Below are 23,672 nucleotides of genomic sequence, written 5' to 3'. Positions count from 1 at the left end.
ACCATTTACTTAAAGAAAGTTGTAGAGTTGCAAAATAAAAACCATATTTTCCTCCACTATTCAATTTTCTCTATTATTTGGGGGGGAATCAACTTAAAATAGCAGCAAACAAAGACCGTATTTATTTTATTTTTATACCATCATAAACCACAATTATTGTTAAAACGTACATTTTCTTTGTGTAACTAATGTCACATATTTTCTACATTATTGTTGGGCTTAATTCTCTTTCATGCTCAGTCTTTTTTTCAACAGTAGTAACAACCGGATGCTGATCACATAACTTGTGATGCAAAAAAAGTGTTTCCATTATAGCACAGGTGTCAAATTCTAGTCCTGGAGGGCCACTGCCCTGAAACTTTTAGATGTGCCTCTGCTGCACCACACCTGAACAGAATAATTAGGTAATTAGCAAGGCTCCAGAGAACTTATCTACATAAGAAGGAGGTAATTAAGCCATTTCATTCCAGTGTTTTGTACCTGTGGCACATCTAAAAACTGCAGGACAGTGGCCCGTGAGGACTGCTGATACATCAATTTAATACGGCCGAAAAACCACCTCGTCATAGTGCAAAAACTTCTTATTGAAAAACTGGAGCGTTTTTTTTTTCTAAATTGGTGTGTTTTCGTTAATCAAATTTATTTGAATATACATTCAATTTGGGCAATTTTATGGTTAATAGAAAAGCAGCAAATTTGTCATAAACACGCAGAACGTCTCTGAGAATCATGTGACTGAGCAGGTTGCCAGGTTGGACATAATTCAGGCCAAACTTGTAACAACATTTTAGTTTGTGAACAGGGGGGAGTAGAAGTCGATCATGCATCACATTTTTGATTGTTTTGATTGTAAATTAAAATAACGTTGTTTCAAACACACATTAATAATGCAAGTTTTCCCCTTCCAACAAATATAAATACCATCTGCAAATAAGACCAAATCCACTGAGACCAAAGCCTCCCTTAAGTAAGCCATTACAAAGAAATGTGTTTTTTATATTATTCACAGTTTAACAATGTCAAGCTACGGGCTATAGCTTACTTTGGCCAATATTATTCTAGAATCATGAAAAAAATTCCCAAAATTAACATGCATGTCTTTAATATGCTTCACCACAGATGAGAAATAGTAGTTAGTCCATTCTGTAAAAATTAATTTCAGTAAATCAGGTTTTAATGTCATTACTGCTTCAATAACTGGAATCAAACTTTTCCATCAGTCAGGGTTTCCATTTTGTGTCCCCACACCATAATTCATTATATTTGCTGCTCTGATAAAGACTTGAGTTTATCTGTCTTAATTTGTGGAATCTTAACTGTGCCAGATATTAGTGTATTAAGCATTTCATGTTTCTACTGATAAATAAACAAATAAACCCATCATATCAGAGAATTTGATTAGGGGTGAGGTTTGCCCACCCCTTGCCTATGTAAGATTTGGCCATATAATATTTCTGCAGTGATCTCATTTGCACACTTTCTGTTCAACCATCGTAGTGCCTGGACTTCATAGAAATGCTGCTGAGAGACTTCATTCTTCACTTCCTCCTCATAGGTATTATTATTATTATTATTATTATTATTATTATTATTATAAAAAACATAGAACAATATGTCAGGGCTGTGTTACTGTAGAATCGGTTTCTGTGCGCTCATTTTTATTTGCAATATTTCACTAATAGCAGAAGCAGCCTCCATCCCCTATTAAATTATACTTATTTTATAAAGCTAAAGTTTTTTACAAAGAAATTCTGAAACAGTTGAATCTGTGTAATGTTATTTTGCAAGGCTGAAAATAGCATAAACAATAATTACCCATAAAGACAGGTTCCTTTATACTTTAGAAATTGATAAAAAAATATATATATATTTTTTTACTATTGCTGTATTATACGGTAACTACATCAGAACTGGAGGGTCTTGTCAGACTCAGGGGAATGTAAAAAGCATTGTTCTGGTTAACCATAAGTGCACATTTATGTTTGAACATTGGACTTTTAATCGATAAAATATGAGCTCTCTCTGTATTGATCAGAAGAGACTCATACATTATGAATTAATTTCAAGCTCATAAGTAAATAACACAGAGCATGCTGTAATTTATAGAAGAAATATTAGCATTTTTCTGCAATTGTGCCTGGATCTTTCTTGTCTCTTTGTGTTTGAAGTTGTAGAAGTGGCTTCCTCTGGAAGAGTGTGTAGTTATCAGGAGGTCTTAAACTACCTGAACCTGAGCAGAGGCAATGATCTGTTTTCCTTGACCCGACCTGTGAAAGATTTTAGAAAAGCCACAAAGGTGCATCTGGAAGTATTGCTGTACGCTATCCTGGATGTGGTAAGTTGGGAAATTGCCAAATTTCATATTTCTGGGTGATGAATATGTGCAAAGCTAAGTTTGCTTTTCCTTCAACTTTCACTAGAATAACATAACCTTGTCAATTCAGATGATTTACCTTTATTGTTGTTGTCTATCATTTGCCAGGATTAATATTTTGAAGAGCATCAGTGCTGAAACCTATTAAATAATTAAAAAGAGTAAATGTCTGTAGAAACAGTCACAAAAAGGAAATAGATAAAAACAAGTCATTACAATATAACTGCAGAAGCACTTTCAAACTCTTTTCTAACTACGTGTATTAGCTACATATGCTTTTATATGATAGCTTGTGTGTGAACTGAATAAACAAGTTAGTACTTCAGCTGTTATATCGTTCCTTGTGTTCTCTTCTTCTACACTAGCAAAGATAAAACATTTTATTACTGTGCCACCTTTTAGTGAGAATACAGTACATATGTTTTTAATTCACTTAATTTGGAAGCATAATGGTCACTTTAAATATTTGTTCCTGGCACCAATTTGCTTGTTTGCAGAGAGAGATTGACCAGACATTTGTACCATATGTTTGGATAATTATGGTGAGTATTATCTTTCACTAATATTTCTCTGAGCAACAAAATTATAATTAAGGTAATTATGCAATTTGCAGAATATGTGACATCTTAAGTGCATGTCAGGTTTCTCCAGTGGAGACTCAAGTTAAGGTCAACACAAAAACTGCTTTTGGAGATCCTTTGACCCAGTTTTGGACCACAAGCTTTCCCAAATTTTTATATTTCCAAATTTTGTGTAGTATTAAAATTTGTGATCACATTCTTTACTTTTCTCCGCAGCACTGGCAGAATGACTTCATTTCCTGGGATTCCAGTCAATTCTGTAACATCACAAAGGTTACTATTCCCACAGATATTCTGTGGAAGCCAGATCTCACCATTGAAGAAATGTAAGTGAACTGTATGGATATGCATGTACTTGCTCTATTTAAACAAACAAATATACCAAACATCTGAATGATGACTTTTGGACCTAGTGCTAAAACACTGCAGCTGTTAACAAAACATATATACCAAGAGCACAAGAAAATGAGTAGAGAAGGAGAAAGTAATGACAAAGACAAGAAAATCTGTCGGACACATGAGACAGCTAACACAATACTCATGCAGCCCTTTAATGAGTCCTCAAAGTGGTCAGCAAGTCAAAGTGGAGAATCTCCAGGGGGTCATCCTGGTGGCTGGCAGACTGGTGAGATAATTGAGCCTTTCTAAGTGACTCAGTCCAGTCATTACAATCTGGTGCAGGGTATCAGATGAAGAATAAATCACGAGAGCCAAACATTTGTTTTCAACAGAAAATAAGTAAATAAAGATAACTTTTATGGCACTTTTTATGGCATTTTGCACTATTGTGTGCTGCTTGGAGAGTCAACATGAAGAATCAGCTACTCAGGAATGGGAAGGAAAAAACAAAGAAACTAACAGAAACTCACATGAGTCACATCATTATGTGAGTTTCTGAGTTTTTGCAGAGAGCAAGTACTGGACTACGGAAAGCCTAAAAGGTCACAATTTTATCAACTTAGAATGATGATCACACTGCTTCTCTTCATACATGTTTCAAAATACGTGACTACAATCAGCATATAAAGTAATTTAAGTACATTGGGTACAAAGCTTTCCTTCATGAACAAAATGAGTAGGAAAGGACAAGATAGCATAAGTACAAAATATGGGTGTGAACTGGAAAATGTCACCATAGGTTCACATTTGGACACTACCAAAAGAAAAGAGCACAGTGGTGGAAAAATAAGAGATGAAAGTTATAATATCCACAGTCTGATGCTGGCTGACAAAGTGTTGCTTTGTCCTGACTGCATGTATCACAAATGAAGTATTTCTGTTTTGCAGGACAGAAAGGGATAAAGCCCCTCCAAGTCCTTACCTCACCATCAACAGCAGTGGTACAGTCTTGGTCCAGAATGATCAGGTGCTGGTCAGCACATGCATGATGCAGGTTTACAAATTCCCATTTGATGTTCAGAGCTGCACTCTCTCCATTAAATCAGTTGTTCACTCCGGTAAGTCAGCTTTAAGCTGTTCTTCTATTTTTCAATTGTGTTTATATTTTCTGTGATTACTAGTGCTTTAGTGCTGATTATGTGAGTCTTTACAACATATAGTTCAAACCAGATTTTTTATCTTATACACTGTATAATACACAGAGCCTGCTTTTCACCTACATTAAATCAGAATAAACTTTTAGCTCATTGAGGATCACCAGCAATTTTAAATCACTAACTTCTAGATGAGATAATGAGACAGATGATTTTTTTGATAACTGATTTAGATTCAACTCTAAATTACAATTATTGTCCCTTGGATTATTGTCCAACTGCTCGCACAGATGATGTTAAAGTACCGGTGCATGCCATGTCCATTTCCCCTAGTTAAAACAATTTTTTCTCTTCAATTCCAGTTGAGGAAATTAACCTGTTGCATACCTTGAACTCCTCAGTGACCACTAATTGGTCACGTGAGTTGATGAGCACGCAGTATGAGTGGCTGTTTGTTAACATGACAGTTGCCACCAAAATGGTTAAACCATTTGGATCCCAGCAAGACACCATTATTTACACTGTAAGTAACTGGTGACTTCATGTGTTTACAGTCAGTCTGCTTCTTCTCTTAAAATTATGGATATTAATAGTAACATGTTTGCAGCAGCTTAGGGAGTGTTACAGACTGGATTAGTGTGAATTGACGAAGTGTTAAACTTACAGTAGATCTAGAAACCAGAACAAAATATTAAACAATTAGCATAATCAATGAATAATGAATGAATCATAGTTAAATTCTTTTATTTTTATTTTATTATTAGCAGATAAGACAGAATTTGTCTGTATTTGTTTTAAATTTTTATCTAAATTCTTATTTCCCTTCCTTAAACTTGTCACAGGAATAGAGAAAATCATTGGCATGCAACATTTTGCTTCTCAAGTTTGCACACAATGACATGTCCAAACATCTGTTTTACAGATCTATATGAAAAGGAGATCTATACTCTACATCGTCAACTTCCTGCTGCCTGTCCTCTTCTTCTTGTGCCTGGATTTGTCCTCCTTCCTGATCTCAGATAGAGGTGGTGAGAAGATCAGCTTCAAGGTCACGGTGCTGCTGGCTGTCACCGTGATGCAGCTCATTCTTAATGACATTCTGCCGTCATCGTCAGACAAGATCCCACTGATTGGTAAATGGATCAAGACCTGCTATATTCTACAGAATGCAGCTGGGGTGCTACTTTTAGGTTAATTGGTTCTGAGATGTTAATAATATAAAACAAAAGTTCTGGGAAGATGCATGGAGTCAAAATGGATTTTAATTTCGGGATTTTAAAAATGAAGTTGAAAAGATTCTCGTCTTTTTTCTTTCCAAAATAGATTCAACATGCAATTTCAATGAGTTAAAAACAAATAATAATCATACAACTGTAAAACTTCAACAGGACTTTTGTAAGAATATGAAAACTGTGTTTTGGAAGATTTTAACCAGGTTAACATTAATTTGGAATGGCCTTCCCAGATCCCCAATCTCAGCACAACTGAACTTTTGTTGATGAGCTGTCAAAGTCATGTGGAAAATGGGAATAAAACACAAGGATAATTTTTATTATAACAGTTTGCTACTGTAATAAACTTGTTTCACACTGTTTTTTATGTTTAAAGTGTTGAATAACTTGCTTCAGCAGCTTGTCATATAGTTTAAGTTGTGATTTCTTCATTGTCACCATCTTTATAATAACCTCTCCCCAGCGGTCTACTGCATTGGGATTTTTACGCTGATGTTCCTCAGCCTCCTGGAGACAATTTTGATGATGTATCTGATGGACATCGAGTCTGAATCCCAGGAAAATGAGATGAACAAACGACACAGTTTGGAAGACGGTTGTGGAGACAGTCAAGATAGAGACGCCAACTACCAAAGCTGTGAGAAAGGTAGGAGTAGCAGCTTGTGGGCTCTGGGCTTTTAACTAGCTCTAAAACACAAATTTAACACCAATACAAAATTCAGTTGAACAACTAAAAATTCTATTTAAAAACATTTAAAAATATGCTTTTGTCTGATATTTTCTGTACATATTCAGTACAATCTGGATCCAATTGAGACAATTCATTTCGATCTGAAAACTGCAGAATTTGGTCAAGACGTAAAAGAGAACCTCAAGTTTCAATATTGTACACTTATTAAAAACTTATAATAAAACTAATGGTATGTTTCTATATTTAATGCTGATAGAAAAGCACTTACAACACAAATGAAGGAGTAAACTACCAGTCTGTAGGAGGAAGAAAGTCCTTATTATTGTTTTCCTTCCAAATATTCTAAAATCAGCACACCTGAAGACACAATGTGCTTTATCTGTTTCCTCTAGAAGAGAAGAACTGGCCTGGGTGTTCATGTATCTGTGGTCTGTCTGCAAACAAGATGCCAACTGACCTGGGGCAGGTTGGTATTAGACCCCCACTGGAAAGACTGCTTGAGTTTTGACTTCAGGTTCAACTCACGCTCAAATCATGCTTCAGTTTTGTATTTCTCATAGTTTATTGTGTCAGAAAACTAAAAAGCTCATAAAGTGGCCTGCTGTCTAATTATAATTTTTTTTTAGAATCTCAATTTTTAACCAGGTCTTCATCTTTCCAGGGTTGCGGCAGCCGACTGACGGAGCAGCTGCAGGAGTTTGAAATCTTCTCAGATGGACTGAAGGAGATAACAAGGATGCTGTCTCTGCTTTGGAACAAAGCCAAGGAAGAAAGGAAGCCTGGCTTTTGGACCAGAAAGATTAAAATCATCAACCGAGTTTACTTTATACTCTATGTAACAGCTTCCAGCTTGTTCTTGGGCCTCATGTTTTCCATCTGGACTGCTGATGAATAAGGTTTCTGTTTCAGGCTCAGACACATTTAGTTTTAGTTTATGCAAATTTAAAAGTAAACTTGTTTTGATATAGTTATTTAAATGCCCAGTAGGTATCAGTCATCTTCTGCTGTTAAAGCAACCGGGTTTCTTTAACACTTCAGCAGCATTATGGGCTGAATGAGGCCGTGATTTACGATTATCTGAGAAAACCGAATTTGGGGTTTTTACTGAAAGTAAGCCAACGTCAACAACATGAACAGGAAGAAACATACAATGTGTACATACATAAATGTATCTTGTGTGTTATGATTATACGAGTTTCACTTTTTAAGCTTAATTAAATGCACTGATAAATCAATATTGAAATGCAGCTGTATTTTAAGAAATAACCTTTAAATATGCAAACATTATATACATGCACATACAAAAAGAACTTACATCTGATTGAAATAGATATCCAGCATCTTTTATTTAAGTAAAATCAATATCAAAAGAACTTTCATGTTTTTGTTTCAGGAAGAAGCTAATTAAATTGTCTTCAACAGCTAATTGAAGGCAATCTATCTTGTCTTCATCATAAATTAAATAACCAAATGTGTAAATATACTGTATATCATGAGAAGCTCATACGTGTAAAGAAAATGTAAATTATAATTTCATTACAATCTTCAGAGCAACATTATAACATCAACACTCAAAGCTAACAACCTTTTAAAAATATGTTGGAATAAAATCCCTTAAATTCTTCCTTTTTTTGTATAAACAGTTAATGTGGCTGATTTAACACAAAGTGATGAAGACCGAATAAAACCCACCTACTCCGATATTTACAAAGTGCATCCAACACCACAAATACAAATATTACAGTCAGATTTAGAGTGCATTAAAGTTTCAGTGAGTGTCTTATTGTCACAGTGGTTTAAAACAGTATATTTTTGTGAAACACACTCACAGCATCCCTGACATAAAATCAGCATCAACTTGCGATGTCTTTCCCGGGGATCGGCCTGGGCACTCCGGGGCCCTGAACTGGAGCTGGAGGTCGTGCAGGAGCCTCGTTTGCTTCCCTGGTCCAGTAATCCAGTTCTCCGTACCTGAAACTGACAATATATTTGGGCTCAGTGAAAGTTGTAAGTTGTGCAATGAAAGGCTTTAATTAATCTTAGATTGAAAACGTTTAATTTTACCAACTGGAATTATAAACAAAATTTGATTAAACTGCATTAACTGGAGCAAAGTTGGGATGAATTTAAATACATTTGCACTGATTTCATTATATATTTTAGTTATTTTGCTTAGTAAAAAACCTCGAGATGATTTTTGTGAATTATAAACTTCATAAAACATAATTGAATAAATACAAAATAAATTAATTCACAGATATTAAATATGTATAAAAAAATATGTATAAAATAAAATGCATACTCTGAAATGGGAGCAGAGGTCACTGATGGAGCTGGAGGCTGGAGTTAAATATAGAAGCACACAAAAAGAAAACAAGAAATTTCCAGTTAGATATGTATAAAACAAAAAGCAAAACAGGAAGATATGAAGAGAAACATTATTTCTGACAAATGTCTTTTAAACAAAAAATAAAGCTGCTGCTGTGACTACTTACTTTGAAATGTAAACTTACCCTTTCAGGTGGAACTTGTCTTGGAGGCTGAATTGTCACGTCTGTTTGAACGTTACCATTTGTGGGTGCATTTGCATTTCTTTTTCCTGTACTGCGTGGTCTTTAAACAAAAACAGGAAAGATTTTCTTAAAAACATGAACATTTTAAGAGACTATATGAATGTGTGTTTTAAGTGAGACAGTTTTTTATTGTACTTTTTTCTTTGTTTCAAGCAGATGTCTAGGGAATCCCTTTTGAACACGTAGAGCAGCACCAGAATGGCAGCGACGAGAAGAGGGACAACCAACAGGAAGAAGATCAGCAGCCCGTTCCTGAGGGAGTAATCTGAGACAGAGGTCCACATGTAAAGAAGGAAGAACAGCCGTCTTTCAAGTCTAAAATATTACTTTGTATTTCTGAACAATAATTGTACTTTCAGGTTTCAAAAAGTTTTCAAACGGACAAAATTATTCTCAGATGACACAGCAAGAAATGAGACAAGCAACAAATATGAACTTAATGAAACTGCTAAGTTTTAACCGACATCAGCTAAACATTACTTACAGGTTTTCCTAAATGTGTAATGCGCTCATTAAATAAATCAATCTGTTGATGTGCTTTTAAAAATATCCATAGACATCCAAAAACTAAAAACTACAATTTGTTTTTAAAGAACACTTTTGAATATTTTATGCATTTTTCCATTTTTAAGATACAACATCCTTTTTGTTACCATTAACCAACTCCTGGCATAATTTTGGCTATACATGTGACTACTCTTCTTTGTTGAATTGCTAGAATTCACTTAAATTGATTTCCTTAAAAATCATAGCAGGGCTGCACAATGGTGCAGTTGGTAGCACTGTTGCCTTGCAGCAAGAAGGTCCTGAGTTCGATTCCCGGCCCGGGGTCTTTCTGCACAGAGCTTGCATGTTCTCCCTGTGCATATACATGAAACCCCCCTTTTTAAAAAGCATTTTATGGTCAAACTCTCAAGCAAGGTGGTGGTAGCATCATCCTGTGGTTATGTTTGGCTGTCACTGATACCAAAGGAGGAAAAAAACCAAACATGTCCAAATTCTCACAGATCACAAATACTTCCTTTCAGGAAAGATAAAGTAGGCTAACGCTACTTAGGCAAAAACCTTCCCTTACCAAAGCCCAAAATATGTGGATTATGCCTAAAAGATGGATCAGTACCGAGAAACCAAAGAGCTACAAAATGTGTTGGGTTTCTCTGCAACTACGTGAGATTCATTTTACAAATTTGACAACATCTTTGAAAGCAAGAACTAAGTTCTTGCTTTCAAACCTAATTAAGGTTAGTAGTTGATCAACATGGTTGAAATCAATTAATAAAAAACCCCCAAACTGTTATAATAATCATTCCGAAATCAAGTGTAGACTAAAACTCTGTGCAAATGACCTTAAATTGATTCTACAACTTTGCGTGTGCATTTAAAAGATGTAAATGTACCTATCATAGCAGGACCGCTGTCGACACTGCCACCTCGGCCTGCTGTGTTGCAGTTGGGTGGAGCCCAACCGTTGTCACAGTGGCAGTGTCCCTGATCGTTACACACCTGGAGAATGAAAAACAGCCAATGAAGTGTCTGGCATTTCAATACTGACTGATAAAAGAGTTTAGAAACAGTTAAAGGCTTGTTTTACTCCTCGTCCACTGCAGGTGGTCTGTGCATCGCAGCCCCGGTTTGGGTCCAGAACTGATGCGTTCACACACTTGAAGTCCATGCAGGTCTAAAGTAGAGGATCGAAAACATCCAGTCAAACTTAATCTGCCATTTAATTTCTGTCTCCTTAACAGAACATTTTAAATATTATTGGCTCACCTTTCCTTTGTCGCACGGACTGCCGGGTTTAACATAAGCCGGATCAAGCACATCGGTACCAAGGTTGAAGTCTGCATTGATACATTTGGATCCCTGAACTATCTCGATGCTGATTTGGGCACCAACAGGGTGGTTGTTTAAATCCACATTAGTGCACTGCACCTTTCCACATTTGGCATTCCTGAAAAAGAGATATCAATGTTACAGCAAAGTAACAATTAATTAATTCAAGTAGATGCCACTTTATTTCTATTTTATTCAAGATTTGCAGTTTACTTGCATCTCGGTAATTCATATAAAAATGTAATTCTTATTACAGAAATCAATAGCCAGCTGATGAAAACCAAAATCTTAATTTTCATATAAATAAATAGTTAAGACCAATTATAATAATTAAAAACAAAGATTTTTCATAAAGCAATTTTATGACCTACAAAAAAACTGATACCCTTAGAAGTGGAAAAATTAGTATATACTGTATATCTGCATGAATATTTTCCAGACGTGTCTGTTTTATTTCGTATCCATGTAAGGGGTTTTCTAAGCACACGTAGTACAAGAAGCATGTGCATTTTAGCGGTCAGATGTCATACGTGATAATCACAGAGTGCAAGGAAGGTTTAACGTAGGTGTCTATGCAAGTTGTTTTTATTAACTTTTCCCGCTTGTGCTTAATTTTCCAATATGTGTGAGTCAAAACAGGATGTGGTTTTAACTGAAATGTATGCAGCTGTGCCGCTGGGCTCGTCTCTACTCGTCTGCCTTCAGTGACGGGGCCTTCAAAAGCTTCAGGCCTTCAAAATAAAAATTTTAAAGACAAAGATTGATCTTACTCATTTCTTAACAGTTTCTCTACCCTTTTGTTAATAATTTCCATAGCACCTTCACAAGGAGGGTAAGCCTCAAAACAATCAACAGTCATTCCTAAAAGCAATCAGTGCTTCATAAGTATCTAAAGCATGGGCTTTCACAATTCCTGTGTGTCTGCCTCACCAGATGTCAGGAGTGCTTTATGTGGGCTGTGGGAGGAAAAGAAAACCTCAGCTGTTGCTCTGTGGTCTAAATTTATCTTTTTAGAGTGAAGTAAAGTTTGCATTTTATTTAGAAGTCAATGATCCAGAGATTGATGGCTGAGTGGAGTTACATAAAGTCTAGCTTTAAGTTTCTTCTGCGAGTTCCCGTCATCTGTTAGTGCACGTCTGTCTGACGAACTTCATGTTTCCGTCTGCCAGAAAGCTTCAGATGAATCAGGTTTTCATTTTCCAGCAATACGTGCGGCTTTCCCACAATGTTAAAAGTACCAAATCCCTGCTTTAATGTCTGTGGAATCTCTAATTACGTAAAGAGAATCTATATAGGAAAAGATGAGACACTAGACCAAATATACACATGAGCTTAAACTCATGTGTATATTGATTTACACATGAGTGTAAATCTGCTGTTAAAGCAACCCAGGCCTCCTGATTACCTCAGTAAACTCACAGGGTGATTCCTTCTGAAACTTGCTGCACTGATGCAGCAAGTCATGACAAGAAATTACATACCGGTATGTCTTTCGGTATGTCTATGCACAGTAAACCTTATTTTAATGTGTTGTATGTGGCAGATTTTTAATTATAGTACTGAAAAGACTATTTTCTGAATGATATTTTAATTTACTGACCCGCACCTGAAACTTATGTACTTTAAGTACTTACGCCACGGTACATTTGATGTAGCCTCCATTGCTGGTGATGCCACAGTTCCCAAACACGTTCCCCTTTATATTTTCATATTCAAAACAAATATCATCTGCCTTTTTTGCACCTGTTCAAAAAGGAAAGTGTCAAATAACAAGACGAGGGATTAAGTTACTAAACAAGAGAACAAAACATACGTCAATCATTTTAATTCTTTACAAAAATAAAAATGGAGCAAGAAGTGACCAGCACAAGTAACGAAATAAACCACATTGATTTCTCCAGTGACTACAACAGAACATACCTGATCCAAACAGATGTAAACACTGGTAATCGTACGTCTGGCAGCGTCCTTCGTAGCAATAGGCTGCATCGTTTTGGCAGGGCAGCCCATCCATGATATAAAAGTCTGGAGGACAAAATCCAATTTTGCCGTCACAATACTCTGGAAGATCGCAGACGTTGGCTGACTTTCTGCACTCAGTTCCAGACACTTTGAGCTACCAGAGACAAGGAAGTAAAATTAATCACTTTGACATGGCGAGGGTAAAAGTGATGAGATTTCACTTGTACTGAAACGGTTTGCAGACCTGACACTTGTCACAGCAGGCTCCATGGGCACAAGAGGAACCACGAGTCAGTTTGCAGGTGGCAGCATCACAGCACTCGTTCTTACATTCCTGTATGAAATAAAAAAGGAACAAACTACTGTATAACAGCATACTATGCATACAAAATGAACTATATTTTAACTCTGAAATATGCACACAATAAATAAGAACATCTCAAATAAAAGAACAGTGGAAAATCTCCTTCATAGATAGATAGATAATACTTTATCGATCCCAAGCCATAGTATACAATAATAACAATAAAATAAAATGAAATACACATTAGTGCTATCTCTCATCTATACTTCTATATCTTGTGAAAATGGCCTCCTTATATTTCCTTTTAAGTTGTATTAAATGTTGACTTTGTTTTAACTCCTCATTTAACTTGTTTTATAACTTTACCCCATGAGCTGAAACACAAAAGCTCTTTCTTGTTGTTCGTAAACTACGAATCCTTAAGTTTGAGTAACCCCTTAAGTTATATCCCGTTCTCTTTCTCCTCAGCTGGAAGCCGTTTTACACTCTGCGGCCAGCGCCGTGATTTCTGTGTGCAAGGCATACAAGCTGGGCCGGATTTTAGCAGGGGCTTACCGGGGCTGCAGCCCGGGGCCCCGGCATTTCGGGGGCCCCAAAGGATGTTTTATATTTTTGTGACTGGATAGTGTCAGAATTTAATCAATGACTACGATGATTTTGACAGCACCGATGAAAAATGTTCCAATTTGTTCTGGCAAACGTCCATCTTGAATGCTTGCTTGTTATTGGTCCACTTTTGACGCATCTTACGCATTGGGGAGGAGGAGCGTCAAGGGAATATTATTTTACAATGGCGGACAACAGAAAATATGACAGCGGAGCACAGAAAAGAAGGAAGAGAAAAGAAAAAGAGCATCGCGCCAAAGAGGCGACAAACAAAATGCCTAAACTGACAGGCATTTTTAAACCTGTAAGCGGAGATGGAGCAGAAACATCATTATCCCCCGCTTACCAAGAACTTTAAAACCAAAGAAAAAGTTTGAGTTTTGATATATTCCACTTGTACTTATATGGACTTGTAAATGCTGGGGATATTTGTATAAATATTGTTTTACTCGCTTTGCTTTGTAAAAGTATATTTGAGCATTGCACTTTCTTGCACTCAATCTGTTTTATAGTTTGTGTTGAAGTCCAGGCAACAATAACTATTCAGTGATTTTATTTTGTGATGCAAGCATCATATTCTAGTTTCAACCCCGACATGTGGTTTAGTCTTTCTAGAAAAGAGTTCAGAGTTGTTTGTAGTTTGTGACAACTGGCTTATTAAAGTTGTAAGTTGTCAAAACTTACTGTTCGGTCATTTTCTGCTCATCCTCTAAAACAAAACAAACACATACAAAAATATATATATATTTTGACTCTAGCCCAGGGGCCCCCATCCTGACTCCAGCCCAGGGGCCCCCATCCTCCTAAATCCGGCCCTGCATACAAGTACGGGACTCCTATTGAAGGTTGAGGTCTTTCATTGCTGTTGCTTGAGGAGATCTTTTCTGGCTGAAGCCAGTGCAATGCTCTAGTTGTTACAATGAAAGTGCTGCCTGCACACTAATGGTTCAGGGACTGGCAGGAGCCCAACTACACAATCTACTGTTGTTACCAAACTCCTCTATGCCATACTTGGAATCAAAATATGCTGCTAACAAGATATTGACTCAGATACCTATAAAATTTTTGAGCATGCTCAGACAGTATGGGAACTGTGTTTGTGATATAACTCTGAACATATCTTCAAGAACCTGGAAATACTGACCATGTTCTGGTTGATTTTTAACTCCTAACTCTAGTGTTTTATAGGTCAGAGGGAGGCCTAACGTTGACCTATAAACCACTATTTACTTCAGTTAAATTCAAGTCAGTGACATACTTTGATGTGTAAATTATTGTCCTCAAAAAGGCTACATCTACACAGTTTCTGTGTCAAACACACACAATATGCACATGTGTTACTCTCCACTAAAGCTTCTGCGCACCAGTTAGTAAAGTCCAGAAGTCCAACAAAAACAAAGAACAATTTTCTAACTTCTTTACCTCTTTTGTGCCACAGTCACATTCCTCTCCTTGGTCCAGGCGCCCGTTGCCACATTCAGCGGTGCCAATCACGTCCGATGCCGAAGGTTGATTTCTAAGACACACGCCTCCCCCACGGAGAATCAAAGCCTCAAAGTCCTGCTCGCTACATTTGCTGAACTGGACGGCACCACTATGAAGTAACGGGATTAAACAAACAAAGTGGGCTAGAGTGAAAGCAAAGTAATGTCAAAAGCTTCTATGTGGTTTTAATGAAAAACTATGAAAGAAATATAGATATAAAGTACAATAGGTGGATAATGTTTTACCTGGCGCCCCCTGACATGATGCAGCTCTTTCCATTACAGGAGCAGTCAGTGGAGTCGTGATTCATGCCCAGGTTATGGCCCATCTCATGGGCCACCACAGTGGAAGCAAAATTCAAGTTGTCTGCGCTGAACTATAAAAGTAAAGCGTGGTGTTTAGGTAAAAACCTTCTGCACAGGTTTTTAAAAAATGATCCATATTGAAACATAATGACATACAGTCATGGCAAGAGAGCTGGCAAAAGTTTGTTGGTAAGATTTTGCCTTTCACAATAAAAACACATTTAGATCCTTAAAATGTAATAAATAGGATTTAGAAGAATATGATATGAGTTTATTTGTTAAGGAAAGCTAAGCTAACACTGTACTTAGTGTAGAAAAGTTCATTTTACTGCTTCCATAGGAACAGAGAACAACAACTGGATTTTGCAAAGCAAATGTATTTTTTAGCCAATTGAATGAAACACGTTGTTTTGGTAGTTGCCAGGTTTTGATAATGCAAAACCTGGCAACGCATCACTGTTAATGATTCTAGGGACGTCTATAATGCCATGTCTGAATAATAATAGTAAGAAAAAATAATTCACAGGTGGAGGACATCCAAAAGCATCAATGTTTGTCAAGAAAACTCCTAAGTACAATGAAAATGATTACATTGAAAACATATTAGAAACCATATATTAATAATAGTGAAACAGGAGTTGAAGTTAGACCTGATTTGCACGTTAAAACAGCACAAATAGAAAACTTCAAGTATGGTTCCTTCCACGACTGTGGTGTCTTTTTGTAAAGATGTGAAAAGGCCTTGAAATAAATAAATGTAATGAACATTGGGTGACCTACTCTTTGCTACACAGTCAGCAGTGTTTTGACAGTTTTTTGACCTCCCTTCCTATCACTTTCACTGCACTTAACAATATAAATTTGGGGCCTCATGCAGCTCAGTTTCTCATTTTCTTTTGAAGCAGACAAGCAGATATTTTCTTGTATATATTTTCTAGCTTATGAAGGTCAGCATGCATCTGCAATACATTAATTGCATAACTTCTTTTCTTTACAATTTTGAAGAGCATTATCTAGGTCTCTGTGCCCCATTCAAGGAAACGGGTGCAAAGGTAAAGAGCTTCGAAATGATTATGTAATTATGCATCAGATAAGAAAGGTTTATGGATGCCAGTAAGTTTAAAGCCTGCCTAACAAATTTGCTCCAAATAAGCACTGGATTTTATTTTTTATCTGTGTTAAAGCAAAAAAAAAAGGTTTATTATAATGCAAAAATGGCAATTCAACTAAGTTTCTAACTTCGTATATAATAAAAAAATATGAAATCAAAGCTTTATTTAAGTGGTATAATACCAAGAGCAATAAATCAGCGTAAACACAGCATATTAATGGTGTAGCATGGTGTCATGAGGTGCGGTGGTGAAGGTGGTGAGGCAGACGCTGTAGACCCAGGTTGAAGTAAATGAATGATTTCAATGAAGAATGTCCAGAACAACACAGTCCAACATGGTCCAAAACAAACGGGCAGCACGGCCGAGCGGAAGCCAGGGCTCGACGCCGGTAGCAACCGTAACACAAACGGACGAGACAAAGGACTGGGTACACAGACAACAGACTAGCAGTCAAATGAGACGAGGACCCGACAAAGACACAGACACACAGGTGACACTAAATACAAAGGAGGTAATTAGGGAAACTAGAAACAACTGGGAGTAATCGAGGGGAGAACAGAACAACACGGAGACACAGAGACACAGGAAACTCACAATAAACACACAGAAAAACACGGAACATGACACATGGTGGTGGAAGGTTAATGATATGGGCTGGTTTTTAAAATGATTTTAAGCAGTCACAATATCCTTAGTAAACCAAAGTACTCCACTCTGAAAAGTGAAGCCACCCACCAATCAGAAGAAATCTTATCAAATCTTATCAAGAAAGCTAAGCAAACAAGAGCACCAACCTAAAGCAAAATTGCTAAACAAATAAAAAACCAAGGCATTGCACTCACTAATCCGAACTTGACTGAAAAGGTTCCAACAAAACCTCAAGCAAGTTGTGTGAAATAGATGCAAGCAGTCCTGAAAAACTGAAGCCATGCAAGTCAAGACTAGAAAAATATTCTTTCATAATGGAATGTTAAACTGATAAGGTGTTATCAAAATAACTTTGGGTAGTTCTGTGGATAAACTACCAGCCACTGAGTCAGTGGGTGTACTTAGTTTTTAGAGTTAGTTTTTGCATTTTTACTCCAACTCTTTAAATCAAACAATGGTGCAAATACTTTCTGCAACAGCTATAAATACACACACGCAGTCATTTGTAAATCAGAGTGCCAAAGAATGTGGCAATGTAAAGAAAGAAGGTTTGTCATGGAGGTTAGAGGCATTCCAGTCAGACCTGTTTCACTGGTGAGTCACTTACAGCTTGAGACACTCAGCAGTCTCCCATTAATAAACCATTCAGTATCAGATTTCCTGTAAAAGCTCATCGTGTCAAAGCACCACTGTGTCAGCAGGCGTTCGAGGTTAAAACAGAACCTACCACGTTAATTCCTCCAGAGCTTGCAACAGAGCACACGGTGCCAACGAAGGCCATTCCCAAAACGCCACCGCCGTATGCCCCCGACCGACCACTGGCAGTCACATGGAGAAATAAACAAGGTTAAAGTCTTCTCTAATAACCTCAAGCACAGACAGAAACCTAAATTAAAGGTTTGTTCTGCTAAATAAAAACAGAGGAATGTTACTTACACGATGAGCTGACCGATGTCATGTCTGATCTTTGGCAACAGAGTACTCTTCCTCCATTTAACAAACTCTCCCAGCACCTCTCCAGCAGTGCCGTCCACACTGAAAGGATTACTTTGCTTAAAAATCTCCAGGCCCACAAGCACAACTCGGATATTGAGGGGTTTGTAGTACTAAAGGAAAAAAAGAGGCAAATTTATGTTAGCGTCAGCGATTATCAGTATAATTGAGGCAATTCTTAGTTTAAAGATTGTAAAGATGCTTGTGCAAAGCAATTGAAGAATAAAGATGCCTATAAACACAGCAGAAACTCTCACCCCATCCAGCAGGTTTGCCATTTGCACCATCTCCTCTCTGACTGCTGTTTCATTTTGTTTCTTGTAAACAAACTGTTAAAAAGGTCAAATGTTCACAAAATTAAACCACATTCCCAACAATAAAATAAAGCTACATAATCATTTGATCCAGCCTTTTAGCATAACACTGAGTAACATAATTGCAATGTTTAAAAGTTCAATATGTTACAAGAAGAGTGATGACTGCCAAATTATTTCTCAGAGAAATATTACACTAAAATCAAAATCTCTGGTGGAAAAGCTGAAAAAGATGACAGATGAACGCAAGCATTTAGCAAATGCTGAGAAAGACTTTTGAAAGAGATTTTAACAAAGTTTAAAAAGTAAACAACCTTCTTTCCTGATAAACTTTATACATTATAGAGTAGTGGCCAAAGAAAACATATAATTTTCAATTTAAATGCATTTATTAGGCTTAAGGTTATAGTGCATCACTTGAAAAATTTTCAAATAACGTCTTGTTAAAAATGACAATGTATTTTATTAGAGGGGACACATTTATTAACATTTAATGCATCTACATTAATAGGTTAAAAACTATAGAATATTGAACTGATGTTACACAAAGTGTCAGTACAAGTTGCAGGACACCGACTCTTATGAACTAGAGTTTGAGACCACTGCTTTACGTGAATATCTCTGTAGTGGTTGTTTTAGTTATGACTAATAGACGAATATGCTTATCAGGGCCTATTCAGAGAGACCAAAGTTTTCTCAGAAAGTGAAAGATCACCTTTGAGGAAATAAATTATGTAATCTTTCTGACATAATCAACAAAAGCCACAATAATCGCCAGACCTGAATAGTCATAGGATGACTACTCCCTCACAACCTGTTCCTCCCGAACTCAGAACCAACCAGTTCTGCAATGACTGCTGGTTTGGTAACTAAATTGAAAAGAAGACAAGCAGGATCTGTGTGCGGCTCTTTTAGTGGCTTGACTATCTTCTTATCTTATCCATAGTACACTTAATCCAGGACTGTGTCGCAGGGGCAGCAGCCCAAACTTTGCTCTCTCTAGCCACTTGGGCCAGCTCCTCCAGGGCAACTCAAGGCGATTCCAGGCCAGCCATGAAACATAGTCGCCATGTCTCTTTGGGTTCCCTACCAAAGGGACGTGTCTGGAACACCAAGGCGTCCAGGAAGCATCCTAACCAGATGCCTGAGCCACCTCAACTGGCTCCTCTTGAGGTGGAGGAGCAGCAGCTCTACTCTGAGTCCCTATAAGGAAAGCCCAGACACCCTGCAGAGGAAACTCATTTCAGCTGCTTCCTGGAATCTTGTTCTTTCGGTAAAGACCCAAAGCTTGTTTGTGGTGGTAGATAATTAATTGTAGGAATTGATAGTTTCACCATTTGAGTCAGTCGTCTCTTTGTCACGACAGACCAGTTCGTTGGTTAAATCCCGATTTATTTTACTGATAAAACAAAAAGTAAATCATTAACACTCACCCTGAGGTTATCGACGACCAGCACCAACTCTACAAAACTGGTTTGAGGTAAAGCGCGTTTTCTCTGTTCAAACAAAAAGGAAAAAGAATTTAGACAGAAAGGCCTCCATTTTACACTTTAAACATTTAGATGTAGAACGAACCCTTAGGAGAGAAGTCATGGACTGGGCAGGCTCAAAGGGTTCATAGTTGGGCGTTGATGTCGCTTCGCTAATGACCCCGCAGGTGACTGGCTCAGAATAAGAGTCTTTCAGGAGGTAGAGAGCGTGCTTGTTGGTGGTGGACGCCGGAACGGGTTCAAGCCCAAAAGTCTCATTTTCAAGGAGGATCACACCCCTGTGGAGAAGTAGAGCGCAGCGGGCTAAAGGAGTGATATAGACCGGTTTCATGGAAGTTCAACGGCTCAGCAATCAAATAAAAATGGGTTGGTAGCAATAAACCACTGGGAATGGCTGCACAATATTGCAAAAGCAGAGAGTTAATATGCTGATGATCACTACAATGTCTATATGTGTTGCAGTTAGCCCACATTTTCCTCACACTTCAGGCTTAAACTGATAATAACCTCTTAGAGGTTATTAAGTTATAGTTCCCTGACTATAGTCTCAACTTGAACCTGACAGAGAATGTTTGGAGGGAGATAATAATTATTACGATTACTCCTCAGAAATGTGGGGCTCATCAACAAAAATATATCTTCAAAATACCAGTGGAAAACTGCAAAAAGCAGCTCAGTGATCAGTGATTGGATCTGACTGCTGTACTAAATGTTTAGGACGGGTATAAATGATTTTAAAAATCGCATTTAAAAAAATATAAACAAATAAAACAAATACTTTTGAAAGTTTCATGATCTTTCCAGAGTCGCCAGTTTTTTTTCCTTTGTAGAAGTGAATGTTAATTAAATTTTTTTATCATGTTGTGGAAATGCCAACAGAAAAGGGAGGCTGGTCACAAAACGTCAGATTTAAAGAACTTTTTAAAATAACAACTATTAAGCAGGCAAAAAAAAATTACAATTCTTTAAGTTCACATTTTTTTTTTTTTTTTTCTTTTGTTGGTCAGATGAAATGTCCAAATCACTAAAGATCATGATTTCAACAACTACAAGCAGAAAATCATCCTACAAACAAAAATAAAGGCTTGAAGATGTGCTTTTGTAATTAATCAATTAAGTTACTCAAATAAATAAACTTCAATTGGAATGTAAAATATTCTGCATGCAAATAATCCAAGCAAAGGTAGAAACCTGAGGCCAGAGCATGTGCTGAGCGCAACCACTGAACGTTCGTATCCCTCCACAGATCCATGGTAGTAGCAGTTCACCTGAAAATTTAGAATAATTTAATTTTACACCTTTTTTTCATAAATCAGTTCTTAGAAGGACGAATGGACAACCAAGAAACTCACATGTTGTCTTGGATATGAGGTATTGTAGTTACCGCTGGCATCCCGAGAATACTGGACAAAATTGGGGTGTAAAAATTCTCTGAGTAGAAGAGAAAACAAATAATTAATTTTGAAGATTAAAAATTACCAGTGAATCTTTAAAAAATTGTACTATCATTCAAAATGTAACTTAATTCTGCAGTAAAACTCAATAAGTGTTACATGTGGGGTTTTTTGATTGCTTATCTGTTTTGAAAATCTGGCTCACAGCTAATCAAAAACACAAATTTCAGTTGTTTAGAACATTACCCAAGATCTTTTAGAACAGTTAAAGAACTCTGAGCATCCTCAGAGACTTTTGGAAAGTTGAGTGGAAGGAAGAGCAACCACGATGCGCAGAATTGAGTTTTCATTAGGTGCAAGCCATAATCATACTTAAACATGCACACTTAAAACAAATCACTTTCTCTATTGTAAGTAGGATTATAGTGCAACTCTTAACCGGATCACTGAAATAACTTAAAAGTTTTGATTTTATTAAGATGAACCTCTATCGCCACAGTGTCAGTGATAATGAGTTGGTACCTGTTCTTTTCCAGATGAAGAATATGCTTTTTGTTGTTGATCATCAGCGTGTAAGACACTTTATCTCCATATGCCTATATGAATTAAACAAAAACAAACAAACAAAAATAATAATGTCATTACATTAACTCAGAAAGAGTTACTTTAAGAACATTTGTAACACCAGGAATCTACCTCTTTTGTCTGTGAGGTCCCATTGAGGCTCCTTGTCCACCTGCTGTTGATCACTTGTGGTTTTACAACGGAGTATTTGGGCAGTTTTGATGTGAACCCACTGAAATCTTCTGGAGATGGAATGGAAACATTGTAAAATACTGCGTGGGAACATTTTGAATAGCAAATGCTAAGAAAGGAATTCGCACGCAATCCGAGCACACACCCAGAGCAATTGAATTGAGGTAACATTCCAATAAAGATCATTTTGATCTCGTTCATAAAACAGATCGATTAAAGGAGAACATACTTTCAGAAGCTGGACTGTCAATAAATCCGAGAAGATACACTAAAAATGCTTCTGTGACCCGATCGGTCTGAGAGAAATACAGAAATAAAGCGACTTCTCTTTTTCGAAAGGAACCAAAAAATAATTTAAATATCACTCACCTTTATTTTCTGTCCCAGAAATACAGAAGTGGAGGATAAAAGCGATCAAAATGGGTTTCCTGATAACCATGATGGTAGAAAAATGTAAAATAACAGCATAAGGAAGCCTGCTTCTGCTCAGGTGCTTTAGTGGGCGTGGCTATGATAGGTGGGGGTATTCCGGGAAAACGAGGAAGAAAAATTACACTTCGGTGACTTTTGAAATTTGTTCTAAAAAGTCACAATGTTTTTAAGGATAAGCTTTACAACAGAAACGTTGTTGCCATTGTTTACGAGGCAGAGTTTTGTCATGAGTCATTCCTTCGGCTATTTAACACTAATGAGTGCGCACCATTTTGTAGCTGGTACAGCAATCGATACTTTTAATTGGGCGTGATTGAACGCCTTTTCAACCGGTGCAACAAGTGGTTTATAACTCGGATGTCTCTTCCTGAATCCGGACAGTAAAGCAGATACAGTTGCTGTTACCAGACTCGTCCACAAGATGGCATCATAGTTTAAGGAACAGAAAAGCACAGCTCTTCAGATCATATTAGAAACAGCTCGGATGTTTAGCACATATAGAATGTAATAATTTGTTGTTAACGCTATTATTCATTTTGATTTCACTTATAAATAGTAGTAGAAATAGTAGAAATACTACTTCTAATAGAAATTAGAAGTAGTGTAATATATACTCAGTTTTTGGGATGAATGGCACTTTATTTAAAAATATTTTTGTAACGCTATATATATATATATGTGTGTGTGTGTGTGTGTGTGTCAGGGTTTATATATAGCGTTACAAAAAGATTTTTAAATAAAGTGCCGTTCATCCAAAAAACTGAGTTTACAGCTGCGAATTTGTGCTGCAGTGAATTTAGAAAGCGTTTCTTCTAATTATAAAGACAATAATTGATGATAATTTTGCCTAGCAATATTTTTTATTTTAATTGTGCATCACTTTGTATGCAGGCAAAGAAACATGTACTTTGAGTTTACTGTATGTTGAGTTCCTATAGAACAAAGCATTTACTCTAATAATGCCATATGATAGCCAGTAAAATTCTATGCAAAGCATAGAAATGTTAAAAACCTTTGAGATAAAAAGTATCTAATCCATGCAACTCTGCTTTAAATGATTTGCTTCTGTGTGTGTACGATGTAGTCATGCACTG

The 23,672-nt window shown here is 36.8% G+C and overlaps 2 protein-coding genes across 4 annotated transcripts; one reads left to right on the top strand and one right to left on the bottom strand.

Moving 5' to 3' along the window:
• The first annotated feature begins 1,515 nt into the window (after nucleotides 1-1,515).
• Nucleotides 1,516-7,266, top strand: LOC102223086 (5-hydroxytryptamine receptor 3A-like). The gene is made up of 10 exons (XM_014474035.1): nucleotides 1,516-1,555; nucleotides 2,169-2,335; nucleotides 2,872-2,916; nucleotides 3,172-3,281; nucleotides 4,243-4,412; nucleotides 4,811-4,971; nucleotides 5,371-5,581; nucleotides 6,144-6,326; nucleotides 6,764-6,837; nucleotides 7,033-7,266. Exons 1-10 carry the CDS (start codon nucleotides 1,516-1,518, stop codon nucleotides 7,264-7,266), a joined length of 1,395 nt encoding a protein of 464 aa, XP_014329521.1.
• A 336-nt stretch (nucleotides 7,267-7,602) lies between these two features.
• On the bottom strand, nucleotides 7,603-22,791 carry LOC102222829 (disintegrin and metalloproteinase domain-containing protein 9-like). Of its 3 annotated transcripts, none has more exons than XM_023341135.1 (22): nucleotides 22,516-22,791; nucleotides 22,087-22,193; nucleotides 21,913-21,986; nucleotides 21,349-21,427; nucleotides 21,188-21,264; nucleotides 20,082-20,274; nucleotides 19,940-20,002; nucleotides 18,450-18,521; nucleotides 18,136-18,305; nucleotides 17,927-18,017; nucleotides 15,380-15,510; nucleotides 15,072-15,243; nucleotides 12,984-13,073; nucleotides 12,698-12,893; nucleotides 12,412-12,520; nucleotides 10,715-10,895; nucleotides 10,536-10,622; nucleotides 10,342-10,447; nucleotides 9,080-9,209; nucleotides 8,885-8,984; nucleotides 8,674-8,711; nucleotides 7,603-8,348 (listed from the first exon to the last, which is right to left on the bottom strand). In XM_023341135.1, exons 1-22 carry the CDS (start codon nucleotides 22,583-22,585, stop codon nucleotides 8,225-8,227), a joined length of 2,460 nt encoding a protein of 819 aa, XP_023196903.1. In that variant the 5' UTR covers nucleotides 22,586-22,791; the 3' UTR covers nucleotides 7,603-8,224. The 3 variants fall into 3 exon arrangements, with proteins under 3 accessions (XP_023196903.1, XP_023196901.1, XP_023196904.1); XM_023341133.1 differs by having other exon boundaries at nucleotides 22,087-22,196; nucleotides 22,516-22,790; XM_023341136.1 differs by lacking the exon at nucleotides 8,674-8,711 and having other exon boundaries at nucleotides 8,941-8,984; nucleotides 22,087-22,196.
• Between the last annotated feature and the right edge of the window lie 881 nt (nucleotides 22,792-23,672).

The sequence above is a fragment of the Xiphophorus maculatus genome, chromosome 10, assembly GCF_002775205.1.
Source record: "Xiphophorus maculatus strain JP 163 A chromosome 10, X_maculatus-5.0-male, whole genome shotgun sequence".
NCBI classification, from domain to species: Eukaryota; Metazoa; Chordata; class Actinopteri; order Cyprinodontiformes; family Poeciliidae; genus Xiphophorus; species Xiphophorus maculatus.
This window is presented reverse-complemented; position numbering and strand designations above follow the sequence as displayed.

Excerpts from the sequence above, each read along its gene's own strand:
- LOC102223086 (XM_014474035.1), top strand. The coding sequence starts at position 1,516 with ATGCTGCTGAGAGACTTCATTCTTCACTTCCTCCTCATAG. Across the intron at positions 6,327-6,763 it reads CTACCAAAGCTGTGAGAAAG|AAGAGAAGAACTGGCCTGGG; the intron begins GTAGGAGTAGCA and ends TGTTTCCTCTAG. Across the intron at positions 6,838-7,032 it reads TGCCAACTGACCTGGGGCAG|GGTTGCGGCAGCCGACTGAC; the intron begins GTTGGTATTAGA and ends TCATCTTTCCAG.
- LOC102222829 (XM_023341133.1), bottom strand. The coding sequence starts at position 22,585 with ATGGTTATCAGGAAACCCATTTTGATCGCTTTTATCCTCCACTTCTGT. Across the intron at positions 18,306-18,449 it reads TGGCAAACCTGCTGGATGGG|TACTACAAACCCCTCAATAT; the intron begins GTGAGAGTTTCT and ends TTTTTCCTTTAG. Across the intron at positions 8,349-8,673 it reads ACCTCTGCTCCCATTTCAGA|TTTCAGGTACGGAGAACTGG; the intron begins GTATGCATTTTA and ends ATATATTGTCAG.